Source organism: Capricornis sumatraensis, chromosome 18, assembly GCF_032405125.1.
Source record: "Capricornis sumatraensis isolate serow.1 chromosome 18, serow.2, whole genome shotgun sequence".
Taxonomy (NCBI): domain Eukaryota; kingdom Metazoa; phylum Chordata; class Mammalia; order Artiodactyla; family Bovidae; genus Capricornis; species Capricornis sumatraensis.
This window is the reverse complement of record NC_091086.1, coordinates 16,779,892-16,802,015: the sequence shown is the minus strand read 5'-3', so window position 1 is coordinate 16,802,015 and position 22,124 is coordinate 16,779,892. Positions and strand designations below refer to the sequence as shown.

General features: G+C 43.3%; 1 protein-coding gene across 1 annotated transcript in view; it reads left to right on the top strand.

Annotated features, from left to right (window-relative positions):
- Positions 1-22,124, top strand: part of MCCC2 (methylcrotonyl-CoA carboxylase subunit 2) — a 74,484-nt gene that overhangs the window by 28,013 nt on the left and 24,347 nt on the right. The window contains exons 7-8 of the mRNA XM_068990502.1: positions 10,215-10,328; positions 21,773-21,837. Coding sequence (XP_068846603.1) covers positions 10,215-10,328; positions 21,773-21,837 — 179 coding nt within the window. The remainder of the gene's footprint in view (positions 1-10,214; positions 10,329-21,772; positions 21,838-22,124) is intronic.

Sequence of the window (22,124 nt, the reverse complement as noted above, 5' to 3'; positions counted from 1 at the left end):
GGCATTTATTCCTTTTATTTAGACATATCCTGACTAATTTCCCTTACTAAACTCTATGCCATTTGGGACTAGAGACAATATTGGATTATTTACATCCCAACACATTTATTTGTCTACCTAATAGATAGCATATTTAAAAGCAGAGACATTACTTTTCCAGCAAAGGTCCATCTAGTCAGGGCTATGGTTTTTCCTGTGGTCATGTATGGATGTGAGAGTTGGACTGTGAAGAAAGCTGAGCGCTGAAGAATTGGTGCTTTTGAACTGTGGTGTTGGAGAAGACTCTTGAGAGTCCCTTGGACTGCAAGGAGATCCAACCAGTCCATTCTCAAGGAGATCAGCCCTGGGACTTCTTTGGAGGGAATGATGCTGAAGCTGAAACTCTAATACTTTGGCCACCTCATGCAAAGAGGTGACTCATTGGAAAAGACTTTGATGCTGGGAGGGATTGTGGGCAGGAGGAGAAGGGGACGAGAAAGGATGAGATGGCTGGATGGCATCACTGACTCGATGGACGTGAGTCTGAGTGAACTCCAGGAGTTGGTGATGGACAGGGAGGCCTGATGTGCTGCAATTCATGGGATCGCAAAGAGTCGGACACAACTGAGCGACTGAACTGAACTGAATAATTTATTGAAAGAGTGAAACTCTTTATGGCTATAAAGTGGTTCTGTTTCCTGTGTTTTAATCATTGGCAGGCAGATTCTTCTACCACTGCACCATCTGGAAAATCCCATGTTTCATTATTTATTGTATTTTATTTTTTTTATTTTACTGCATAAAGAAGTCACTGTTGTAATTGCAGTTATGTTGCTGCTGCTGCTGCTAAGTCGCTTCAGTCGTGGCCGACTCTGTGCGACCCTGTAGACGGCAGCCCACCAGGTTCCGCCGTCCCTGGGATTCTCCAGGCAAGAACACTGGAGTGGGCTGCCATTGCCTTCTCCATGCAGTAATGTTATATACATGCATTTTGATAGTGAGCACTATGTGATCTGCTGTGTCTGACTCTTTGCAACCCTGTGGACTGAAGCCCACCAGGCTCCTCTCCCATGGGATTCTCCAGGCAAGAACACTGGAGTTGGTTGCCATTGCCTTCTCCAGGGGCTCTTCCCAACAGAGGGATCGACCCTCATCTGCTGTGTCTCCTGTACTGGCAGGTGGATTCTTTACCCCTGAGCCACCTGGGAAGCCCAGTGAGCACTAACTTTCTGTGTTGGTGCAATTCTTGTTTTCCTCCCCAAGATTGGTTTTTGTTTAGTCGTATTAACCTTGACCATTTTAAATCCATTTATCCGTTTCTAAGAAGTATGTCTCTGTACAACAATATCTCTGTTATGTCCTATATTTTGCAGCTGTAAAGATGTGACTAGATTCCTACAGATCTTCCAGGTCCAATAATTTTGGTTTTGCACTCGAGAAAAAACAGTTAACTAGATACACTCTGTATTGCCTGCTGTTTCATTTTTCCTTAATTTCTCATAGGTTTTACGACCCCTGATTTGTTTTTGAAGTTTAAAGACTTAGCATATTGGTGTCCATTAATCTTTACTTTCTTTTGTGGCTCCCGCTTTGCTAACTTTTTAAGTGTGAGACTTAGAGTTCTCTTCAGAAGTGGGATCTTGGTGTTTATTTTCTTCAGATCTTACATTACCATTAATTTTTATAGTCTAGTGAGAGTCTAGTCTGGACTGATCTTAGCTCTGATGCATTAATTCTCTTCCTTGTTTTACTGTGATCCTTACTACACCAGCAACAAGTATTTCTGTATTTATTAACAGTTTTTTCTTCTGATACAGGCATTATTCACCTAGCCATGCTAGTTGCAGCTCCTCAGGCCTTTCTTCCTTTTTTCTTCTTTGTATTTCTGCCCCTTCTTCTTTTTGGAGATGTACCTGAAGTTATTCTCAAATGTCCTTACTTTCCTCTTTTTCTTACCATTTCCTTCTTATCCCTTTTGGCTTAGCGTATTATTTTTGTAACTTATTTTCTTTACTTCAGACCTTGGTAAATGTTTTGAGGGTCTTAGTTAGGATAAACACTGAGTATTATTTTTTAAATGCACTTGAACCTGCTCATGAAACCAGACAGGGTCAGGGGTAGAAGTAACCACTCTGATTGTTTTGAAGTTCTCTGATAAAAAGCTTGGGAAGAAGCAGAATGTTTTGGGTAAGGTGGATTTTTTGTTTTCTGTGTAGATTTCATCCTATCCACTAGGCACAGATAAGCATGCATGTTCTAGGATCAACAGTGTGATCAGATGGTTTAGTTGATAATATTCTTATATTCTAGATAGCTATTGACTTGATATGTGTGTATTATGGCTTTTATTTTTTTCATGGTAACTCTTTAGGTGCCTTGTGCTCAGTCATGTCCTACTCTTTGTGACTCCATGGACTGTAGCCTGCCAGGCTCCTCTGTCCATGGGATTTTCCAGACAAAAATACTGGAGTGTGTTGCCATTTCCTTCTCTAGGGGATCTTCCCCACCCAAGGATAGAAGCAAATAATGTGATACTGGCAGTATTTGCTTTCTACATTACTTTGAAAGGAAAAAGAAATAAGATGAGAGATTAAAAAAAAAAATGATAGTTTAATGGCTTTTCCATCAAGCAGCTGAAAATCTCTGTCCCCAGGTTCTGTTACATTTATCAGAGAGAGCCTTTGAACTGCATGGTCTTCTGCAATTTTTCAGTGGAAAGATGGAGGTCTAGGGTTCACACAGCTTCTCAGAATTAGATGTAAAACCTCTTGACTTCATCTCAGAGACCCTGTCCACAGGGCAGGCTGCTGACCTACAATATGTAATTTGTTTTTGGTGCAATGACAACCGGTCTCTGTTTGTGCAGGCAAGGCCTGGAGGGTAATGAAAGTTTGTCTAAAGTTTTTCCAGCCTCTTCCCTCTGTTCTTTAGCCTCTCGTTTCCTTTCACTGACAGCTTTTGCTGTGCTGCCTGTGGCGGTGATGACGAGGACTGTTACTGTCAGTTACACGTCATCCTTAGCCCCTTGCTGTTCTCTTGCTCTGGATTCAAGTTTGTGAGTCGCCATGGCCCTGCCAACCCTGCAAGAGGGATCTCTTGGTTTGTCTGTCTCACAGATCAGGCCCAGCTCAAAGGTGAAGGAGTGGACAGTGGCCTCGCAGTGGAGTGGCGGGAGGCCTGGCGTTCTGATGCAGATGAGGGTGCTGTGATGTCTCTGCTGACACCCACACAGCCAAACCTGTGCTGAGTGTGGCCCGAGCGGTTTATGGCCACAGAGCTTCCTTATGTCCTTTTAGTGTCCTCTTAGTAGAGAAGGCAGCAGAATCTCCTTTCTGGGGTTCTGGATCATTTGTTCAGTGTGGCCCCGTGTAAGGTCTTCACTGTACTCTGGACAAATGCTTTGGGGCCTGGAAAGTCCTCGGTGCTGTTTGGGCCCTGGGGTCCCCAAAGTCTGTGAGAAACAGCGGTAGGCACAGAGGCAGAGCTCTCGGTGCACGCTGACTCTTATTTTGTGAGTGAGTGAAGGACTCAGAATTAAATACTGAAGAGGAGGTTGTGTGACAGTGGTGCCTTCGCTGTGTTCTTTTATTTCTATTTTCAGAATTTGCTTTAGGGATATTAAGTTTTGTGTTGGATGCTTAGGACTAGAATAGCCTCTCTTTGTTATTGATGAAAGATGTGAGAATATTGATTCTTATATCTATTTCCCATGAAGTGATGGGACCGGATGCCATGATCTTCATTTTCTGAATGTTGAGCTTTAAGCCAACTTTTTCACTCTCACTTTCATCAAGATGCTTTTTAGTTCCTCTTCACTTTCTGCCATAAGGGTGGTGTCATCTGCATATCTGAGGTTATTGATATTTCTCCCAGCAATCTTCATTCCCGCTTGTGTTTCTTCCAGTCCAGCGTTTCTCATGATGTACTCTGCATAGAAGTTAAATAAGCAGGGTGACAGTATACAGCCTTGACGTCCTCCTTTTCCTATTTGGAACCAGTCTGCTGTTCCATGTCCAGTTCTAACTGTTGCTTCCTGACCTGCATATAGGTTTCTCAAGAGGCAGGTCAGGTGGTCTGGTATTGCCATCTCTTTCAGAATTTTCCACAGTTTATTGTGATCCACACAGTCAAAGGCTTTGGCATAGTCAATAAAGCAGAAATAGATGTTTTTCTGGAACTCTCTTGCTTTTTCCATGATCCAGCGGATGTTGGCAATTTGATCTCTGGTTCCTCTGCCTTTTCTAAATCCAGCTTGAACATCAGGAAGTTCACGGTTTAAGTATTGCTGAAGCCTGGCTTGGAGAATTTTGAGCATTACTTTACTAGCATGTGAGATGAGTGCAATTGTGCAGTAGTTTGAGCATTCTTTGGCATTGCCTTTCTTTGGGATTGGAATGAAAACTGACCTTTTCCAGTCCCGTGGCTACTGCTGAGTTTTCCAAATGTGCTGGCATATTGAGTGCAGCACTTTCACAGCATCATCTTTCAGGATTTGAAACAGCTCAACTGGGATTCCATCACCTCCACGAGCTTTGTTCGTAGTGATGCTTTCTAAGGCCCACTTGACTTCACGTTCCAGGATGTCTGGCTCTAGATGAGTGATCACACCATCGTGATTATCTGGGTCTTGAAGATCTTTTTTGTACAGTTCTTCTGTAGTGTCAGACTTTTTTTTGGGGGGCTCCAAAATCACTGTAGATGGTGATTGCAGCCATGAAATTAAAAGACGCTTACTCCTTGGAAGAAAAGTTATGACCAACCTCGATAGCATATTCAAAAGCAGGGACATTACTTTGCTGACTAAGATCCGTCTAGTCAAGGCTATGGTTTTTCCTGTGGTCATGTATGGATGTGAGAGTTGGACTGTGAAGAAGGCTGAGCACCGAAGAATTGATGCTTTTGAACTGTGGTGTTGGAGAAGACTCCTGAGAGTCCCTTGGACTGCAAGGAGATCCAACCAGTCCATTCTCAAGGAGATCAGCCCTGGGATTTCTTTGGAAGGAATGATGCTAAAGCTGAAACTCCAGTACTTTGGCCACCTCATGTGAAGAGTTGACTCATTGGAAAAGACCCTGATGCTGGGAGGGATTGGGGGCAGGAGGAGAAGGGGACGACAGAGGATGAGATGGCTGGATGGCATCACTGACTTGATGGACATGAGTCTGAGTGAACTCCGGGAGTTGGTGATGGACAGGGAGGCCTGGCGTGCTGTGACTCATGGGGTCGCAGAGTCAGACACGACTGAGCGACTAAACTGAACTGATGTACTTAGTAACTCTAACTCTTGTGTTTTGTTTTAATTTTATAAGTTTAATAGAAAAGTAATTTATTGAGATATATTTCACATACTATACAATTACTCATTTAATTTGTAAATTCAGTGGCTTTTAGGATATTTACAGGCTTGAATCAGCTTTAGACAACTTTATGACTCCAGAAGGAAATGCCACATGCATTGGCAGTTAATCTCATTTTTTAACTCAGTCCCTCCAGGTAGCCTATGTCCTCTTCTGGACATTGTGTAGAGATGGAATTGCACAGTAAGTGGTCCTCTGTGACTGGTTTCTTTCACTTAGCATAACGGCTTCAGTTTATCCCTCTCTTTCCCTTGGTTTCTCATCACTCTCCAGGGTGGTACAGAGTGCTAGTGCTGGTCTGTGTCCCACCTGGACCAGAGGAACAGTTCACAGACACTTAAAGAGCAACAGCAGCAAAGCACTTCAAGCACGGATTATCCCAGGTCTTCAGATGTGCCTCAGGTGCAGTCACATGAGGGAGATGGTTTTTGATCTCTGTGTTAGTTCTCCATTACTGCAGAACAAATTATCCCCAAACATAGCAGTTTAAAACAACAATGCTTATTGTCTTGCAGTTTCTATGGACTCAGGGTCTGAGCACAGCTTAGCTGGATCTTGGAGCTCTGCGCTTAGCTGGATCACGTGACTGACTGCATCCTCTCAAGGCTCCACCCCGTATCACTGGCTGATAACAGGATTCAGTCCTCTGCAGGCCTTTCTTAGCTCCTTTTGAGCTGTTGTAGGTTCTTTCCTATTGTGGGCCTCTCCATACAGCACATCACAGCATGTCAGCTGCTGCATTAGAGTGTGCAAGCAGGTGGGCAAGAGAGAGGGCCAGCAATTCAGAAGACATGGTCTTTCATACCCTGGGCACAGCAGTGATGTCCCATCACTCGCCATATTCCATTTGTCAGAGGCATATCACCAGATCCACCACACACTCAAGGCAATGCGGTCATACAGGACGTGAATACCAAGAGTCTAGGATGATGAAGCGGGGTGGGGGGTGTTTTAGAAGCCGCCTGCCACAGTCTCCTACCCATTCCTTAGCAAAGGTCTTCTCTATACGTTTGTGATATCTTCTGTGGCTTTGGAGAAGTGGATTGTTGATTTCCTTGATTATAGAGCTTCTGCAGAGAAAAGGCATCTGAAGTGTTCTTTGTCATTTTTCAGTCTCTCAGTCATGTCTGACTCTTTGTGACCCCATGGACCACAGCATGCCAGGCTTCCCTGTCCTTCCTATCTTTCACTTTGCTCAAACTCATGTCCATTGAGTCGTTGATGCCATCTAACCATCTTATCTTCTTTCGCCCCCTTCTCTTCCTGCCCTCAATCTTTCCCAGCATCAAGGTGTTTTCCAACAAGTTGGCTCTTTGCATCAGATGGTCAAAATATTGGAGCTTCAGCTTCCATATCAGTCCTTCCAATGAATAGTCAGGGTTGATTTCCTTTAGGTTTGACTGGTTTGATCACCTTGCTGTCCAAGGGACTCTGAAGAGCCTTCTCCAGCACCACAGTTCGAAAGTGAAAGTCGCGCAGCTGTGTCCGATTCTTTGCGACCCCATGGACTATACAGTCCATGGACTTCTCCAGGTCAGAATTCTGGAGTGGGTAGCTGTTCCCTTCTCCGGGGGATCTTCCCAACCCAGGGATCGAATCCACGTCTCCCGCACTGCAGGTGAATTCTTTACCAGGGAAAGAATCAGTTCTTTGGTGCTCAGCCTTCTTTATGGTCCAGCTCTCACATCCTTACATGACTACTGGAAAAAGCATAGCTTTGGTTATACTGACCTTTGTTGGCACAGTGATGTCTCTGCTTTTTAATACGCCATCTAGGTTTGCCATAGCTTTTCTTCCAAGGAGCGAATATCTTTTCATTTCATGGCTGCAGTCACCGTCTGCAGTGATTTTAGAGCCCAAGAAAAGGAATATTTGACAAAATAACTCGTCTTTCTTTGTCTCCTTCACCCCACCCCCCGCCCCGCCGATTCTTGGTCTCAGAACACTACTCACTGGCCGTTGCTCCTCTTTGCTGTCCTTTTGCTCCATGTTGTTTTCATGGAGCCCCGCTGTGCCCCTCTGGACCTTTTGCAAATCGCCCTGTTTTATATTTTCCCATCATTGTGACTCTCTTCTGGTTCCTTGACTTTTTTGATAGTGAAGTAGTTTGAGTGGATTCTAGTGTTCTAGTGCAGAGAACAGGGTGATAAGGTGAAACTGTGTCCTTTGTTTCTGGTATAAACTTAAAAGCCCATAAAACATTTCAAACTTGAAAGAGGGACTAATAGGACAGAACACTGATGACACAAACTCCACTTGGATTTATGAAGTACTGACCTTTCCTTTGTTATTTTTTCCCCCATATTCTTTTATTGGCGCATAATTACTTTACAATTGTTGTGTTAGTTTCTGCTGTACAACAAAGTGAATCAGTTATATGTATATATCTCCTCCTCCTTAGCCTCCCTCCCACGCCTCCCATCCCACTCCTCTGGGTCATCACAGAGCTCCAAGCTGGGCTCCCTGTGCTCTGCAGCAGCTTCCCGCTAGCTTTTTTTATGCCATGTTACACACGGGAGTGTATGTGTGTCGATGCTACTCCATCAGTTCGTCCCGCCCTCCCCTCTCCTCCACCCCATGTCTGTTTTATCTGCATTTCTATTCCTTCCCTGCAAATAGGTTCATTAGTACCATTTGCCTCAGATTTTTAAAGAATTTATTTGTCCACAATATCTCTTTTAAAATACTGTATTGATAGACTTGTTGGTTATTTGCATGTTTTTGCTATTATAAACATTGCTATGATGAATATTTCTTTGTACTCATGGGCAAGACTTTCTCTAGCCATAGATATTTTAAAGTAAACTTCTGCAGGGAGGTGGGGCAGGGGCAGGGGGAGAAATAGGTGAGGGCGATTAAGAGGTACAAACTTCTAGTTGTAAAATGAGTCATTAGTGTGAAATGTACAGTGTGGAGAATACAGTCAGGAATTATGTACTATCTGTATATGGTGACAGACTGTGGCTGGACTTATTGTGGTGATCATTTTGACATGTATAGTGTTATCAAATCCCTCTGTCATATTACAGTAACTAACATAGTGTTTAGGTTGATTATACTTCAGATCCAACCAACCAAACAAGCAAACCCATAGAAAAAGAGATCAGATTTATAGTTACCAGAGACGAGGGATTGGGCAGAAAGGGAATTGGATGACAGTGGTCAAAAAGTACAAACTTATAAATAAGTAATGTGATATAATGTGCAATATGAAAAATATAATTAATGCTATTCTATGTTATGTGTGAAAGCTGTTCAGAGTAAATCCTAAGAGGTTTTTCATCATAAGAAAAACATTTTCTTCCATTTTAAAAATTTTAGGGATTTCCCTGGCAGTCCATGGCTCAGACTCCATGCTTGCATTGCAGGGGGTATGGGTTTGATCCCTGGTCAGGGAACTAAGAATCCCATACATTGCATGGTGCAGCAAAAAAAAAAAAAAAAAATTATATCTAAATGAGATGGTGGATATTTTCTAAACCTACTAAGATAATCATTTCATGATACATGTAAGTCAAATCATTATGCTGTACACCTTAAGCAGCACTGTATATCAATTATATTCCAATAAAACCGAAAGAAAAAAACTTCTCAGTGATTGATAAGCAAACAAGCAAAACAGTAAGTGATAAACATTTCTGTTATATATTGACAAAGAAATGTTACAGCTGTTTTTAATAACATGACGTGAAATAGAAAATGCCTTTCGCGACAGCCATCTAAATAGAAGGCGGCGCGTGAGTTAACATGACAGCCATCTACGTAAAATAATGGTAACTCATGCCGCTTCTTGCTTTTGGATTAATAGTAGCATGGCTTTTTTCTTTTCCAAAGTAGGTATTGATATGACTAGAAGGAAAACAGATGGAATATTGGAATTAGTGAAACTACTTTCATATGGTAATTTAAGAAAATATTCACTACATCCTTCTCTTATTTTTCTTCGTGGTAGTATTTATTCCTATCTAGGACTAATCAGCAAAATCTATATTTATTATTTGTATCATATGAATCCCAGGGACAGAGGAGCCTGGTGGGCTGCCGTCTGTGGGGTCGCACAGAGTCGGACATGACTGAAGCGACTTAGCAGCAGCAGCAGCAGCAATCTCTAAGCAAGAATTTTTAAAAAACTTTTATCATGGAAAATTTCAAGCACCCACAAAAGTAGAAAAATAGTACTGTGAACCCTCAAGTATGCATCACCCAGCTTCAACACAATTGACTTTCTTTTCAGCAAGATTTTCAATTGTGATGCTAACATTAGTTTTATATTTAGAAAGTCTTATATTTAGGGTAACACAAAATTAACATTGCTCATTTGGAGAATTATTTCAGTATTCTTATGAGGTAAGTGGCAGTTGTTTAGAGAACTTATTATTGCTATTATTATTAGATATACTGTTGTCTTTTTAATATAATTTTGCTAGTTTATGGGTTGATTGTGAGTTTCTTCTCTCCATTAGTTGCTCAGTGTAATGGTCTGTTTGGCCAGTCTTTCATTTGACAGGGAGGTTGTCCACAACCTTTGTAAAAGTGTGACCTAAGCCCTTCAAAATGTTTTGATACAAAAGTTAGGAAACAGTTCTAAAAGAATTCCATTTTAAAAATGAAACACAGGGAGTTCCCTGGTTGCCTAGTGGTTAAGATTCCAAGCTTTTCTGCCATGACCCGGGTTTAATCCCTGGTCAGGAACTGAGATCCTGCAAGCCACACAGCGCAGACAAAAAATCCCCCAAAAACCAGAAAAGAAAAACAAAGACAGCAGAAGGACAAGCTAGTAACATGCCCTGGTACTGTCTGTGGAACTGTAGATCCAGAGACTGTGTAATTCACTGTTCGAGCTGTCCTGCATGAGTTTCCTGTGTGCTTGGATTCCAGATAGCAGTGGTCATGGGCTCCTGCACAGCAGGAGGAGCTTACGTGCCTGCAATGGCTGATGAAAACATCATCGTTCGCAAGCAGGGTACCATTTTCTTGGCTGGACCTCCCTTGGTAAGAACCTGCTTGTTCGTTTCTTTTTGGTAAGAACATAGTCTTGCTTGCTTGCTTGAAGTAAAATATACATAATGTAAAATATACCATTCTGACCATTTTTAAGTACACATCCATCTCCGGAACGTTCTCACCTTCCCCAGCTGAAGCTCTGTACCTATTAAACACTAACTCCCTATTTCCTGCCTTCTTCTCTACCCTGGAAACCATGATTCTACTTTGTCTATGAATTTGACTACTTTCGGAACCTCATGTAAATGGATCCTATAATATCTGTCCTCCTGTGTTTGCCATATTTCACTTAGGAAAATGTCCTCAAGATTTGTCCATGTTATGTGTCAGAATTTCTTTCCTTTTTAACACTGAATAATATTCCAGTGTACATGTATATACCACATTTTGTCTATTTATCCTTCAATATACTTTTGGGTTGCTTCCACTTTGGGGCTATTTGGAATAATGCTGCTATGACCGTGTGTGTGCAAATATCTGTGTGAGTCCCTGCTTTCATTTCTTCTGGGTGTATCTTCAGAAGTGGAATTGCTGAGCCATGTGGTAACTCTGTATCTAAATTTTTGAGGGATCACTTCATTCCTCTTTATAGCTAAGTAATATTTCATTGTACGGATAGGCTGTATTTTGTTTATCCATTTATTGGTTGATAGACATTTGAGTTGTTTCCACTGTCAAAAGTACTAAAATATAAAACATTTTCCTTTCTTCTGTGATCTGTCTAGCAGTTGTGTTTTTATTCGCTGTTTCATGACATGGCACCCCCCCACCTCTGCCCCAGGCATCTCTGCTTCCCATGGGCCCACTATGACCCCAAAGTTGTGCCATCTCCATGTGAAAATGTGCTTGGTACCCGGATGGGGATGGGTAAAAGGCTAGCCCTAACCGCCCCCCGCCAAGTGGCCTGTTGGCGAGCCCATCTCAGCACTGCCTAGCCCAGGTCTGTGATGGGCTGCCATGATCCTCCCGGAGACACCATGGGGTACACGCCTGACCTATGACCCTGCTCCTGAGCCAGAGCCCCACTGGGGACAGATGGAACAGTCGCTGGTCAGGGGCAGGGAAAAGAAGGTAGGGCAAGACGCAGGGTGTAGCACCAGTCAGCCAGGAAGCAGGGAGCAGAGGGGGGGAGGACTGCACAAGAGCAGAGGCTGTAAACCTTAACACATATGCTCCATTGTCCCGCCAGACTTCATTACAGGAAACAGCTTCAGAGATAAAATTGTTTAGACTTGCACCAGGGTAACCAGTGAGCATTAAACTCCGAGCACAGGACTCTTCTGAGAGTGGGACCCTGTGCACCCTCACTGGCCACCTGCCTGTGAAGTAGGCACTGGGGACTGGATTATGTTATCCCTTGTTTTTCCTCACTTCCCATGTGACCATCTCCACTACCGTGAGTGCCGCGTCCAGCACGGCAGGTGAGAAAGAGCTGAGATGGGCTAGCACGTAATGAAAAGACAGACACATATCATTTGGCAAGTGGGGAATTGGGGGTCCTGCTGCTCTCCGTGGCAGGAAGACAAAATGGCTCCTTTCAGCCCGCACTTTAATTGGTAGAAGTCACATGAGATCATTAGGGAATAGCTATACTGGGGAGTTTGATCAGCGCCCCATAACGAGGGAGTCAAGTTGAGACTCTGCTGTTGATCAGGAACATCTTGTTTTGTTTCCATGGGGACGGACGCAGGGGCAGGCAGTGAAGCGGAGCAGCGAGCACGTCCTGCCCCAAGTATGTGCATTTGGTATGCTTACTAGGACAATCACGAGGGCACAGTTTGCCGCACCCTCGAGTCGTGGGTCAGGTTCTGGTCTCAGCTCTGCCAGGCTGCAACATCTCCCCCTTTTTGTTTTGATTGCAGGACTATCATAGTCAGTCCAGAATAGTAATATAGGGCTCTTCGTTAGGATCTGGGAACCAATGGGAATTGTTGGTCCAAACTGTAGGGGAAGTGTCAGTCCAGGTTAAGGGTCTAGCTAATGGAACATAAGTCCAGTACCAATCAGCATCTGCCCCAGGTACAGCACAGGAGACCAATGCCACCATAGCCAGCAACATGGTCTCGGGGGCCTTAGGTGTTCGAGTGCGCAAGAGCACCTGTTCGCTCTTTTGACTGAGGCTCTTCAGTTGTCTGCAAGTCATAGGAGGTGCCTGATGAGTGTGTGGTTGTCCTCCTTGCTTGGGGCGGTGGTGGTGGGGGTGGGGGTGCAGGGGGCAGTCCACCAGGGGCAGCCTCTGGACCTTCTGTGTCACCGTTGCCCTGCTCATTGTGGAACCCCACATCTCCCGTGGTGCAAATGGGGGATCCATGGTAAAGCTTGATGCACCTGCTTGGTGTCTAACCAGGGCCTTGACCTGTTGAGACACAACCACATCCTCCTCCCCATGTTATAAGGGGGTTGGTCCTTTCCATGGACCACCTTCTGGAGCCTTCCACCAGACCTCTGGGCGTTGCACTGAAGGAGTATGTGAATGGTGTTTCTCATATGGCGTTGATTTTTGGTCATCTGTTGTGCAAAAAATTTAAGGTTAGGAGAGCTGGATGCAGATGTGCAGGTGGAGATTACCCTGCTATTCCCCTGCTATTCCCCCTTTTTGTTTTAAAAGTTGACTTTTAAGAGCATAATGTGCTCATTCAACAATAACTTGGCCAGTTTATATGGGATGCCTGTAGAATGACGAATAGACCAGAGAGAGCATGTTAGGTTGTAAAAGCTTGTAAAAGATTTACGAGTGTAAGTTGGCCCATTGTCAGTTTTAAGTTTCTTTGGGATGCCCATATGAGCGGAAGCAGCTAATAAATGGCATTGGGTGTGAATGGTGGTTTCACCGGGATGAGCAGAAGCCCAAAGCATACGAGAATAAGTATCAATAGAAACAGGAAGGTAGCTAAGGTGTCCAAACTCAGGAAAATGGGTTACATCCATCTGGCAAATTTTATTTGGAGTAACCCCTCAAGGGTTAACTCCAGGTGATGGAGGTTGGTAAGCACTGACTTGTTAATAGGAGGGACAGGCTTGAATAATTTGTGTTGCTTGGGATTTAGTAATGTTAAACTGATGTCTAAGAGAATGGCCGATTGATGAAGAAGTTGATGAAACTGGTAAGCCTGCTTAAAAATGGGCATCGTTAGAAGGTCAGCCTGAGAACTGCCAAGGGTGAGAGGCCCCAGGAGAGGGGAGTGAGCTTGAATATGTGTGATGAAGAAAGGAATGGGAGCAAACAGTTTTTTGAAGTTGGAGAAACAGGAGGAATAAGTCGTCAGAATCAACATGTTTTATTTTTGCAGTCTCAGTAGACTTGGTCATTCCAACAACATAGGCAGAGTCACTAACAATATTAATAAAGGTCTTTAGAAACAAGTACTGTAATTTCTGTACTAGTTCCACTCGCTGAGCCGAGGCATGGGGAGTTACTAGAGTTTCTCACTCCTCAGGATCAGTAATGCCTGCTTTGCCATTGTTAGAACCATCTGTAAAATAAGTAGGAGCGCCTGGGTTAGGCACCGCCTTGGTGACTCTGGGCCACACAAAGGGGGTTAGAGAAATAAATTGTAATAATTTATGTGCAGGAGGGTGATTGTCTAAAATGCTCACAAAAGCAGTGAGGGCAACCTGCCATGATAAGCAAATCTGTCAAAGATGCTATTGCTGAGTTTTGTCAAATGGACCATGAATAGTTTGAGGATCAAAGCCAGTTAACTGGCAAGTATGCTTCTTTCTTGTATAATTAAATTAGACACAAGGGTAACGTACGTCATCAGAGTTTTGCCCTCCTGAGAATGTGCCAACAGCCATTCTATGATGCCAAAGGTGGGCTGTTCTTGAAATAGAACTCCCATAGGGGCTTCTGAAGAAGCTACGACAATGAAGAGAATAGGATGATCATAATGAATATGATTAAGTTGAGCATTTTGAATGGCAATACTTACTATATCAAGTTCCTTTTTAGCTTGTGGCGTCAGAGTCTGAGGAGAAGGGCTGAGTCCCCTTTAAGGGTCTCAAAGAGGTGTGTAAGTGAACTGGTAGGAACGCACAAAGCAGGGTACAACCAATGAATATCTCCTAAAATGTAGTCCCCATCGTATAAGATCGTGTTGAACTTGGTGAAAAAGTGGGTTTAGGAGAGACTTCTGGGGCAGCTAAGAGTATGTCCTCCACAGTGAATGATGGAGACTTGAGGACAGAGGGCTCGAGCTCCCTCCAGAGTGCTAGCCACGTATTGTTGCCATAGCATCATCATCCCCTGAGGCAACATTTTCTATTGGTACCATTTCATGGGGGCCTGTTGGTTAGTACTGGGTACCGAAAAGGGAAATTTTTCTTTGTCTTGTGGAGCTAAGGGGATTGTATAAAAACAGTCTTTAAGATCCAGAACTACAACTGGCCAGTCTTGAGGTATGGCCGAAGGGGATGGGAGTCCAGGCTGCAAGGCCTCCATGGGTTGCCTTACTGCATTAATAGCTCGAAGATCATGAAGCAGCCTCCATTTGCCTGATGTTTTTAGGGACTGTGAAAACTGGAGTATTCCAAGGACTAGTACTTCTGTGTCCTGCTTAAAACTGTTCTACCAAGGCTTGTAAATGCGTAAGTTTCTCCTTTGCTAGAGGCCATTGATCCACCCAAACAGGTTTAGATTTAAGCCATGTTAGAGGTGTGGTGTGTAGTGGTGGAGAAATGTCAATGACCTTCATTGGAAATTTTTATGTAGTAGCTCTTTTCTTTCCAGTTTGGGTAAAGGAGAAGGATCTCCCTGTAAATTTTTTCCTAGCCCTTTCCCCAGTTGTTACCCCATTCTCACCATCATATAATCTGCCTTTCCCTTGTTGGAGAGAACTAGGTGCCATTGGGTAAGCAGATCTCTGCCCCATAAATTGCAGGGAATGTCTGCAATAAAAGGTTGGAAGTGGGCAAGTTGTTTGTCGGGCCAAATAGGAAAAGGTGTATGTCAAGGCTGTATATTGTCACCCTGCTTATTTAACTTATACGCAGAGCACATCATGAGAAGCACTGGACTGGAAGAAACACAAGCTGGAATCAAGATTGCCGGGAGAAATATCAATAACCTCAGAGATGCAGATGACACCACCGTTATGGCAGAAAGTGAAGAGGAGCTAAAAAGCCTCTTGATGAAAGTGAAAGAGGAGAGTGAAAAAGTTGGCTTAAAGCTCAACATTCAGAAAATGAAGATCATGGCATCCAGTCCCATCACTTCATGGGAAATAGATGGGGAAACAGTGGCAACAGTGTCAGACTTTATTTTTTGGGGCTCCAAAATCACTGCAGATGGTGACTGCAGCCATGAAATTAAAAGACGCATACTCCTTGGAAGAAAAGTTATGACCAACCTAGATAGCATATTCAAAAGCAGAGACATTGCCGACTAAGGTCCGTCTAGTCAAGGCTATGATTTTTCCTGTGGTCATGTATGGATGTGAGAGTTGGACTGTGAAGAAGACTGAGCGCCGAAGAATTGATGCTTTTGAACTGTGGTGTTGGAGAAGACTCCTGAGAGTCCCTTGGACTGCAAGGAGATCCAACCAGTCCATTCTCAAGGAGATCAACCCTGGGATTTCTCTGGAAGGAATGATGCTGAAGCTGAAGCTCCAGTACTTTGGCCACTGGATGTGAAGAGTTGACTCATTGGAAAAGACTCTGATGCTGGGAGGGATTGGGGGCAGTAGGAGAAAGGGACGACCGAGGATGAGATGGCTGGATGGCATCACGGACTTGATGGACATGAGTCTGAATGAACTCCAGGAGATGGTGATGAACAGGGAGGCCTGGCGTGCTGCGATTCATGGGGTCGCAAAGAGTCGGACACGACTGAGCGACTGAACTGAACTGAACTGAGGCAAGGAAGAATTGCTGAACTCTGAGCAAGTTGTTGGGATTCTTCCAAGCCTGAGATTTTTTTCCTGGGGTTCAGTCAAGGGCCAGTCATCTGGCCATTGATGAGAAGTAATGATGGAAAAGTCAGCTCTAGTATCTAAGAGACCAGAGAAGGTTTTTCCTTGAATTTTAACCTTACAAGTGGGCCGATCTGAGAGTATTTGTTGAGTAAAGCACACTACTTGATCACCTGTGCTCCCAAATTCTTGTTTTCCTCTGGTGATAGGATTATAGTTGTTAGGGGCATGGTAAGGCAAGAGAAGGAGCTGAGCAGTTCGTTGACCTTGAAGAATGACATGGGATGAGCGAGAAAGAGCCATTACTTTAATTTCTCCCGAATAGTCTAGGTCAATAAGGCCAGGAAGAATTTGGAGGTCCTTGAGAGTAAGGCCACTTCTGCCCAGAATGAGTCCTATAGTCCCCGGTGGAATGGGGCCTTGGGTCTCAGTAGGGATTGCCACAGGGGGTCCAATTCATTAATCTGAACAGTTACTCTGGTTGGGAGGTCCAACGCAGCACTTCTGCTGGTAGTGGCTGGGAGGCTGGAGATAGGCTGAAGGGTGTGCTGGAGACCCTCACCAGCTATGTCCCATTGTTTATGGGGCCTGGGGCTGGCCCCGTTGGCAGTTTCCTGGCTGTAAAGGGGAACCGTTCTTAGGAAATTTTGATCTGTATTATTAGCCCAGTGATTGCCTTTCTGGCATTGAGGACACAGTCCTAGTGTTTTATTGTTACAAGTGGGTGGAGATATTGTAATACCTGTTCTAGATCGAGAATGGCAATCCTTTTTCATATGCCCAGGCTTTTCACATTGAAAACATTTGGCCGGGGAAGAGCTAAAATTATTTTTAAAGGCAGCACAAATTGCTTGAGCTAACGTGGTTTGTTTGTAAGCCTGTGTACCGATATTCTGACATGCTCAAACAAAATCTGCAGGGCTGCCGTTTTGACGAATAGGGTTAAGGGCAGCCTTGCAATCTTCATTGGCATTTTCATAGGCTAATTGTTTTAACAAAATGTCCTCCACTGTAGGACTATTAATTTGACAGTGGAGAGCAGATGAGAGCCAGTCTACAAATCCAGTGAGTCTTCTCCAGGTCTCTGTAATATTTTAACAAATGAACCGGTAGGTTTGTCAGGGTCTGATACTGTCTGCCACACCCTTCGGCAACATTTGGTGACCTGTTCGTACGCTCCCACCAGTGTACCTTCATAAGTCAGTGGGGCTGTTGGCCTGGTATATTGCCCTGTGCCTGTGAGCATTTCAAAGGTAAGATTATGTCCAGTGGCCAGATTAGTATGGGCTTGCTCTTGGCACAACTCAGTATAAGAGGCAAAAAACTGTAACTATTGGGGACCACTTAAAGCTGCTTTGGCTAACATTTTAACATTGTAAGAAGAACTTCTTCCACGGAAACAAATTTCCAACAGTTCCTGTGTTAAGGGGAATTGGCCCCTTTCAACCTAACACTAGATTTTAGTTCCTTTAAAACATTGATGTCAAAAGTTTCATGGGTTGTAATAACCTGAGTGGGATTATTGGCGTCGGGTCTGTAATCAATAGGGAAAGCAAGATGGTCCTCAGTGTTTAAAGCACACAGAGGAAGGGTGGAGGCCGTGGCAGGCTGAAATTGAGTCAGCGGCTTATCCTCCCAAGACATTTCTGGATCCAGTAGAGGTGGCGGTGGTGGAAAATCACCCTCAGGTTTAGGTGGCAGAGGGGCGGAAGGGTAAACAAGAGCTGCTTCTGGGGACACCGCCTTCTGGAGTGATTTCTCAGTCTGTAAAGGGTATAGGACCGATCCCACTAGCCCCAGGTCGCAAATACCATCACGAGTGTGCGATCCCCTCTCCTGTGTGCTGGTTTCAAATTGTCTCCCACTCAATCCCAACTGTCAATATCTAAAGTGCCTTCTTCCAGAAACCAAGGATTATATTTAACCACCTCTGATTTCCCTGGTGGCTCAGACGGTCAAGCGTCTGCCTACGATGCGGGAGACCAGGGTTCGATCCCTGGGTTGGGGAGATCCCCTGGAGAAGGAAATGGCAACCCACTCCAGTCCTCTTGCCTGGAAAATCCCATGGATGGAGGAGCCTGGTGGGCTACAGTCCATGGGGTCGCGAAGAGTCGGACACGACTGAGTGGCTTCGCTTTCACTTTAACTGAGCAATTGCCTCTATTGCTCCTCTTTCACCTGCGCACTAGCAGTCTGGAGGAGGTGCCTCAAAAGCTGGAGATGCTGTTTCTCAGCTTTACTCAAATCATTCCCCATTGTTACCCTGACTTTGTAAGACAACAAGGGACTTTCCACCCTTGGAGCCTGAGGGCCTGGTCGTGATCCAGGCGTCTCACTTACCGCTTGCTGTCTTCACTTACAGTTTTTTCCCTCGGCGGAATTCTTCCCAATTTCAGGTCCCTGTTTGGGCGCCACCTGCCATGTCCAGCACAGCGGGTGAGAAAGGCCTGAAATGGGGGCGGGCGCGTAGTGAAAAGTCAGACACATACTTGGGCAAGCAGGGAATCAGGGGGTCCTGCTGCTCTCCGTGGCAGGAAGACAAAATGGCTCCTTTCAGCTCGCACTTTTATTGGTAGAAGTCACATGAGATCATTAGGGAATAGCTATACTGGGGAGTTTGATCAGCGCCCCATAACGAGGGAGTCAAGTTGAGGCTCTGCTGTTGATCAGGAACATCTTGTTTTGTTTCCATGGGGACGGACGCAGGGGCAGGCAGTGAAGTGGAGCAGTGAGCACGTCCTGCCCCAAGTATGTGCACTTGGTATGCTTACTAGGACAATCACGAGGGCACAGTTTGCCGCACCCTCGAGTCATGGGGCAGTTTCTGGTCTGTGCTGAACCAGGCTGCAACAGCGAGTTTCAGGAAAGCAGCGGTCACCCTGCAGTTTATGCCACAACTTGATCCTAGATTTCAGAGGGATAAACAGAGGGTGGGTAAAGACACAGGTAGTTAGTACAGATTACAAGGAAACATCCCACTGTGTATGTATAATCCAAGAATATTAAAGAGGTAAACAGAATAATGCCAAGGAAATTCTACAGGTACAGTAAACCTAAAGTGGAGTATTATTCAGCCATAAAAAGGAATGAAGTTCTGACACATCCTACAACATGGATAAACCTTGAAAACACTGAGCCAGACACAAAAGGACAAATACTGCCTGGTTCCACTTCTATGAAATATGGAGAATAGGCAGATTCATAGAGATAGAAGGTAGGTTAGTGGTTGCCCAGGTCTAGGGTGGGAGTGTACGGGTAGGGATGCTTCTTTTGAGAGTGATGGAATGTTCTGGGATTAGGTGGTGGTGATGATTACACAACCTTGTTAATATAATAAAGAACACTGAATTGTATTCTTTTAAATGGCAAATTTTCTGGTACATCAATTATATCTTACAAAGGAAGTTTATTGTTTCAAAAGTTTATCTTTGGTTTTGGAATACTAACACAAGTTTATTAAAAAGAGAATGTTAAAAGATCTTATGCTTTGTGTTAATTTTCAATAACTTTTTTACTGAGGATCAGGTAGGTAAGTCTGAAAAACTACCATTTCGGATGTAGTAAAAGTCTCAAGGCTTCATTCCAAAACCCTGCAGAATAATACTAAATATTGTTCTTTAATATCTCTCTAGCTATATTCATAGTGATTGTTGGTTAATTTACTATGTATAGTAAATTTTCCTGGGTAGTTCTTGTTTATTTTTTATTAGAGAATGAGTATAGATATAACTAGAATTTAAAACATCTTTTTGGGAATAAGGCATTATCATAATATGGATATAATGCTGTTTTTGAGAGAGGATTTTGTTAGCATCAGGATAAGGAAGATAAAGGTCAACATCATAGTGTCTGTTCACTGGATTCAGATTTAACTTATACCTTAGAAAGAAGCAACCTGGCCACTGAAGTCTGCAGTTCTGTTAGAGAACTGAACCCTGTTCAGTAGTCTGCAATCAAAAGGCCATGTTTATAGGTAGAAAAAAAGCAGCAGCAGCCTCAGCTGTTGGAGAATTCTAAATTTTGATGCTTGTTTTACCGAAAATTGAGAAAAGGCTTTGCAGGTTTCACACATAATGTGAGGTTGAGTTGCCATCGCTTTCCATAGCTTAAAGTGGTTGGAAAAAAATGCACAGTAATAAGGCAAGGTTTCGAAGGAGCTGTTTTGTTGTCTTATCTTTTATTGTCCAAGCTTGTTATTTACTAGAATGAGCCATTTTCTTTTTCTCTTAAGCTTTTATCAAATTTTTATATGTCAGTTTCGGACATGTGTGAGTGTTTCAGTAAATATTAACTGATGACAAATTTTCTTTTTTCAGCTGATATTAGTTCCCTGAAAATGAATATCCTTTATCAGTTATTTATTAGTTTTTACAATTTTAAATATCCAGACACCTTTGTAACTAGTTATTGTCTGGACTGAATGTTATTTTACACTGAATTTTTTGGGAAGAAGAGAACCAAGAATTTAGTTCTGGGGGTGGAATAATTGGAGGTAAAAATGTAATTACTTCTCCCTGTATAATATTTAAGACAGAGCTTTTGATGTAGTGAATAAGTCATTCCTATGCTGTATTTTAGGTTAATGTTCATTATTCTAACAAAAGCTTTTAAAAAAATTACTTGGAGAAAAAGAAACAAATCAACTAACCCAAAGAAGAATCAATAAATGATTCCTAAGGGACCAGGTTGGCGTTTAGCCTTAAATCATTTTTCTTGTTAAAACTTCTCAGACTATAATTAAGACATTCTTAATTTATTACTTAACGTTTCTTTCTTTTTGGTCATATTCTCATGAATCTTAGATGTGGGTAATCATGGAGACTTTTTCCCCCCATCTTAAACATACTATGCCTTTGAGAGTTTATTTTTGATAGTCACTGGAATTATTCAGCAAAGGTGAAAAAAAAATAGCATTACTCAAGTACATTTATTGGGTGTCCAGTGATGAATAAATCACAATTTCTGCCATCCAGGAACTCACAGTATAGAAAAGATGAGAGAGACACACACAAATTAGTGAAATACAGTCCGGCAAGCGCCACTGGAGGTGTAAGTGGAATCTGCTCAATACCGTGGAGTGTCGTTAATGGTTTAAAGGCCTGGGCAGATCAGGGAAAGCCACACAGAGCAGGTCGGGCTTGAAAGAGAAGTGGGGGTTCATTGGGTGGATGAGAGGAAGAAGGGAGCCCAGGTAGTAGGAACAACGTTTGCACAGATTCAAAGGCTTTAAGGAGGCAGAATAATGCAGGGGAAAGAGCGTGCTTTCAAGCCAGGAATGTCTGGGTCCAAGTCAGTTTCTGTCCCTTGCTTGGGGGCTGTGGGCAAGTTCCTTAGTGACTCTGGGTTCGCATTTCTTGTCTGTAGACTAGAGACAATATTATCCAGGTGGGTTAAATGACAAATAAAATATGTAGTTCTGTGAAAGAAAAAAGGGTAGATAGAGCCAGGTTAGGGAATGTATGGGAAGGCATTTTAATAACTCTGATGGACAAAACTCACCTTTGACTTTTATCTTTGTTGTAGGTTAAAGCAGCCACTGGAGAAGAGGTGTCAGCTGAGGATCTTGGCGGGGCTGATATTCACTGCAGGTGAAACAGAAGCAGTTGTTTCTCCCCAGGATTGATTGTTGTTTATCTGTTTAAAAGAAATTTTAAATTATTTTTTCCAAGTGTTAAACTTGCCTGATCAAACCAGTTTACTTATTCTAGATCTGCAGTTTTGGGGTTCAGTTCTTTAGTGTTCCATTTCTAAGCAAGAACATCAGCTTTTTATTATAGCCTAGAAAGACTGGAGAGACAGATTTATCATTTATTTAACAAATACTCATTGAACACCTGTTATGTATCAGGCACTGTTTAGATATTCAAGGTAATAA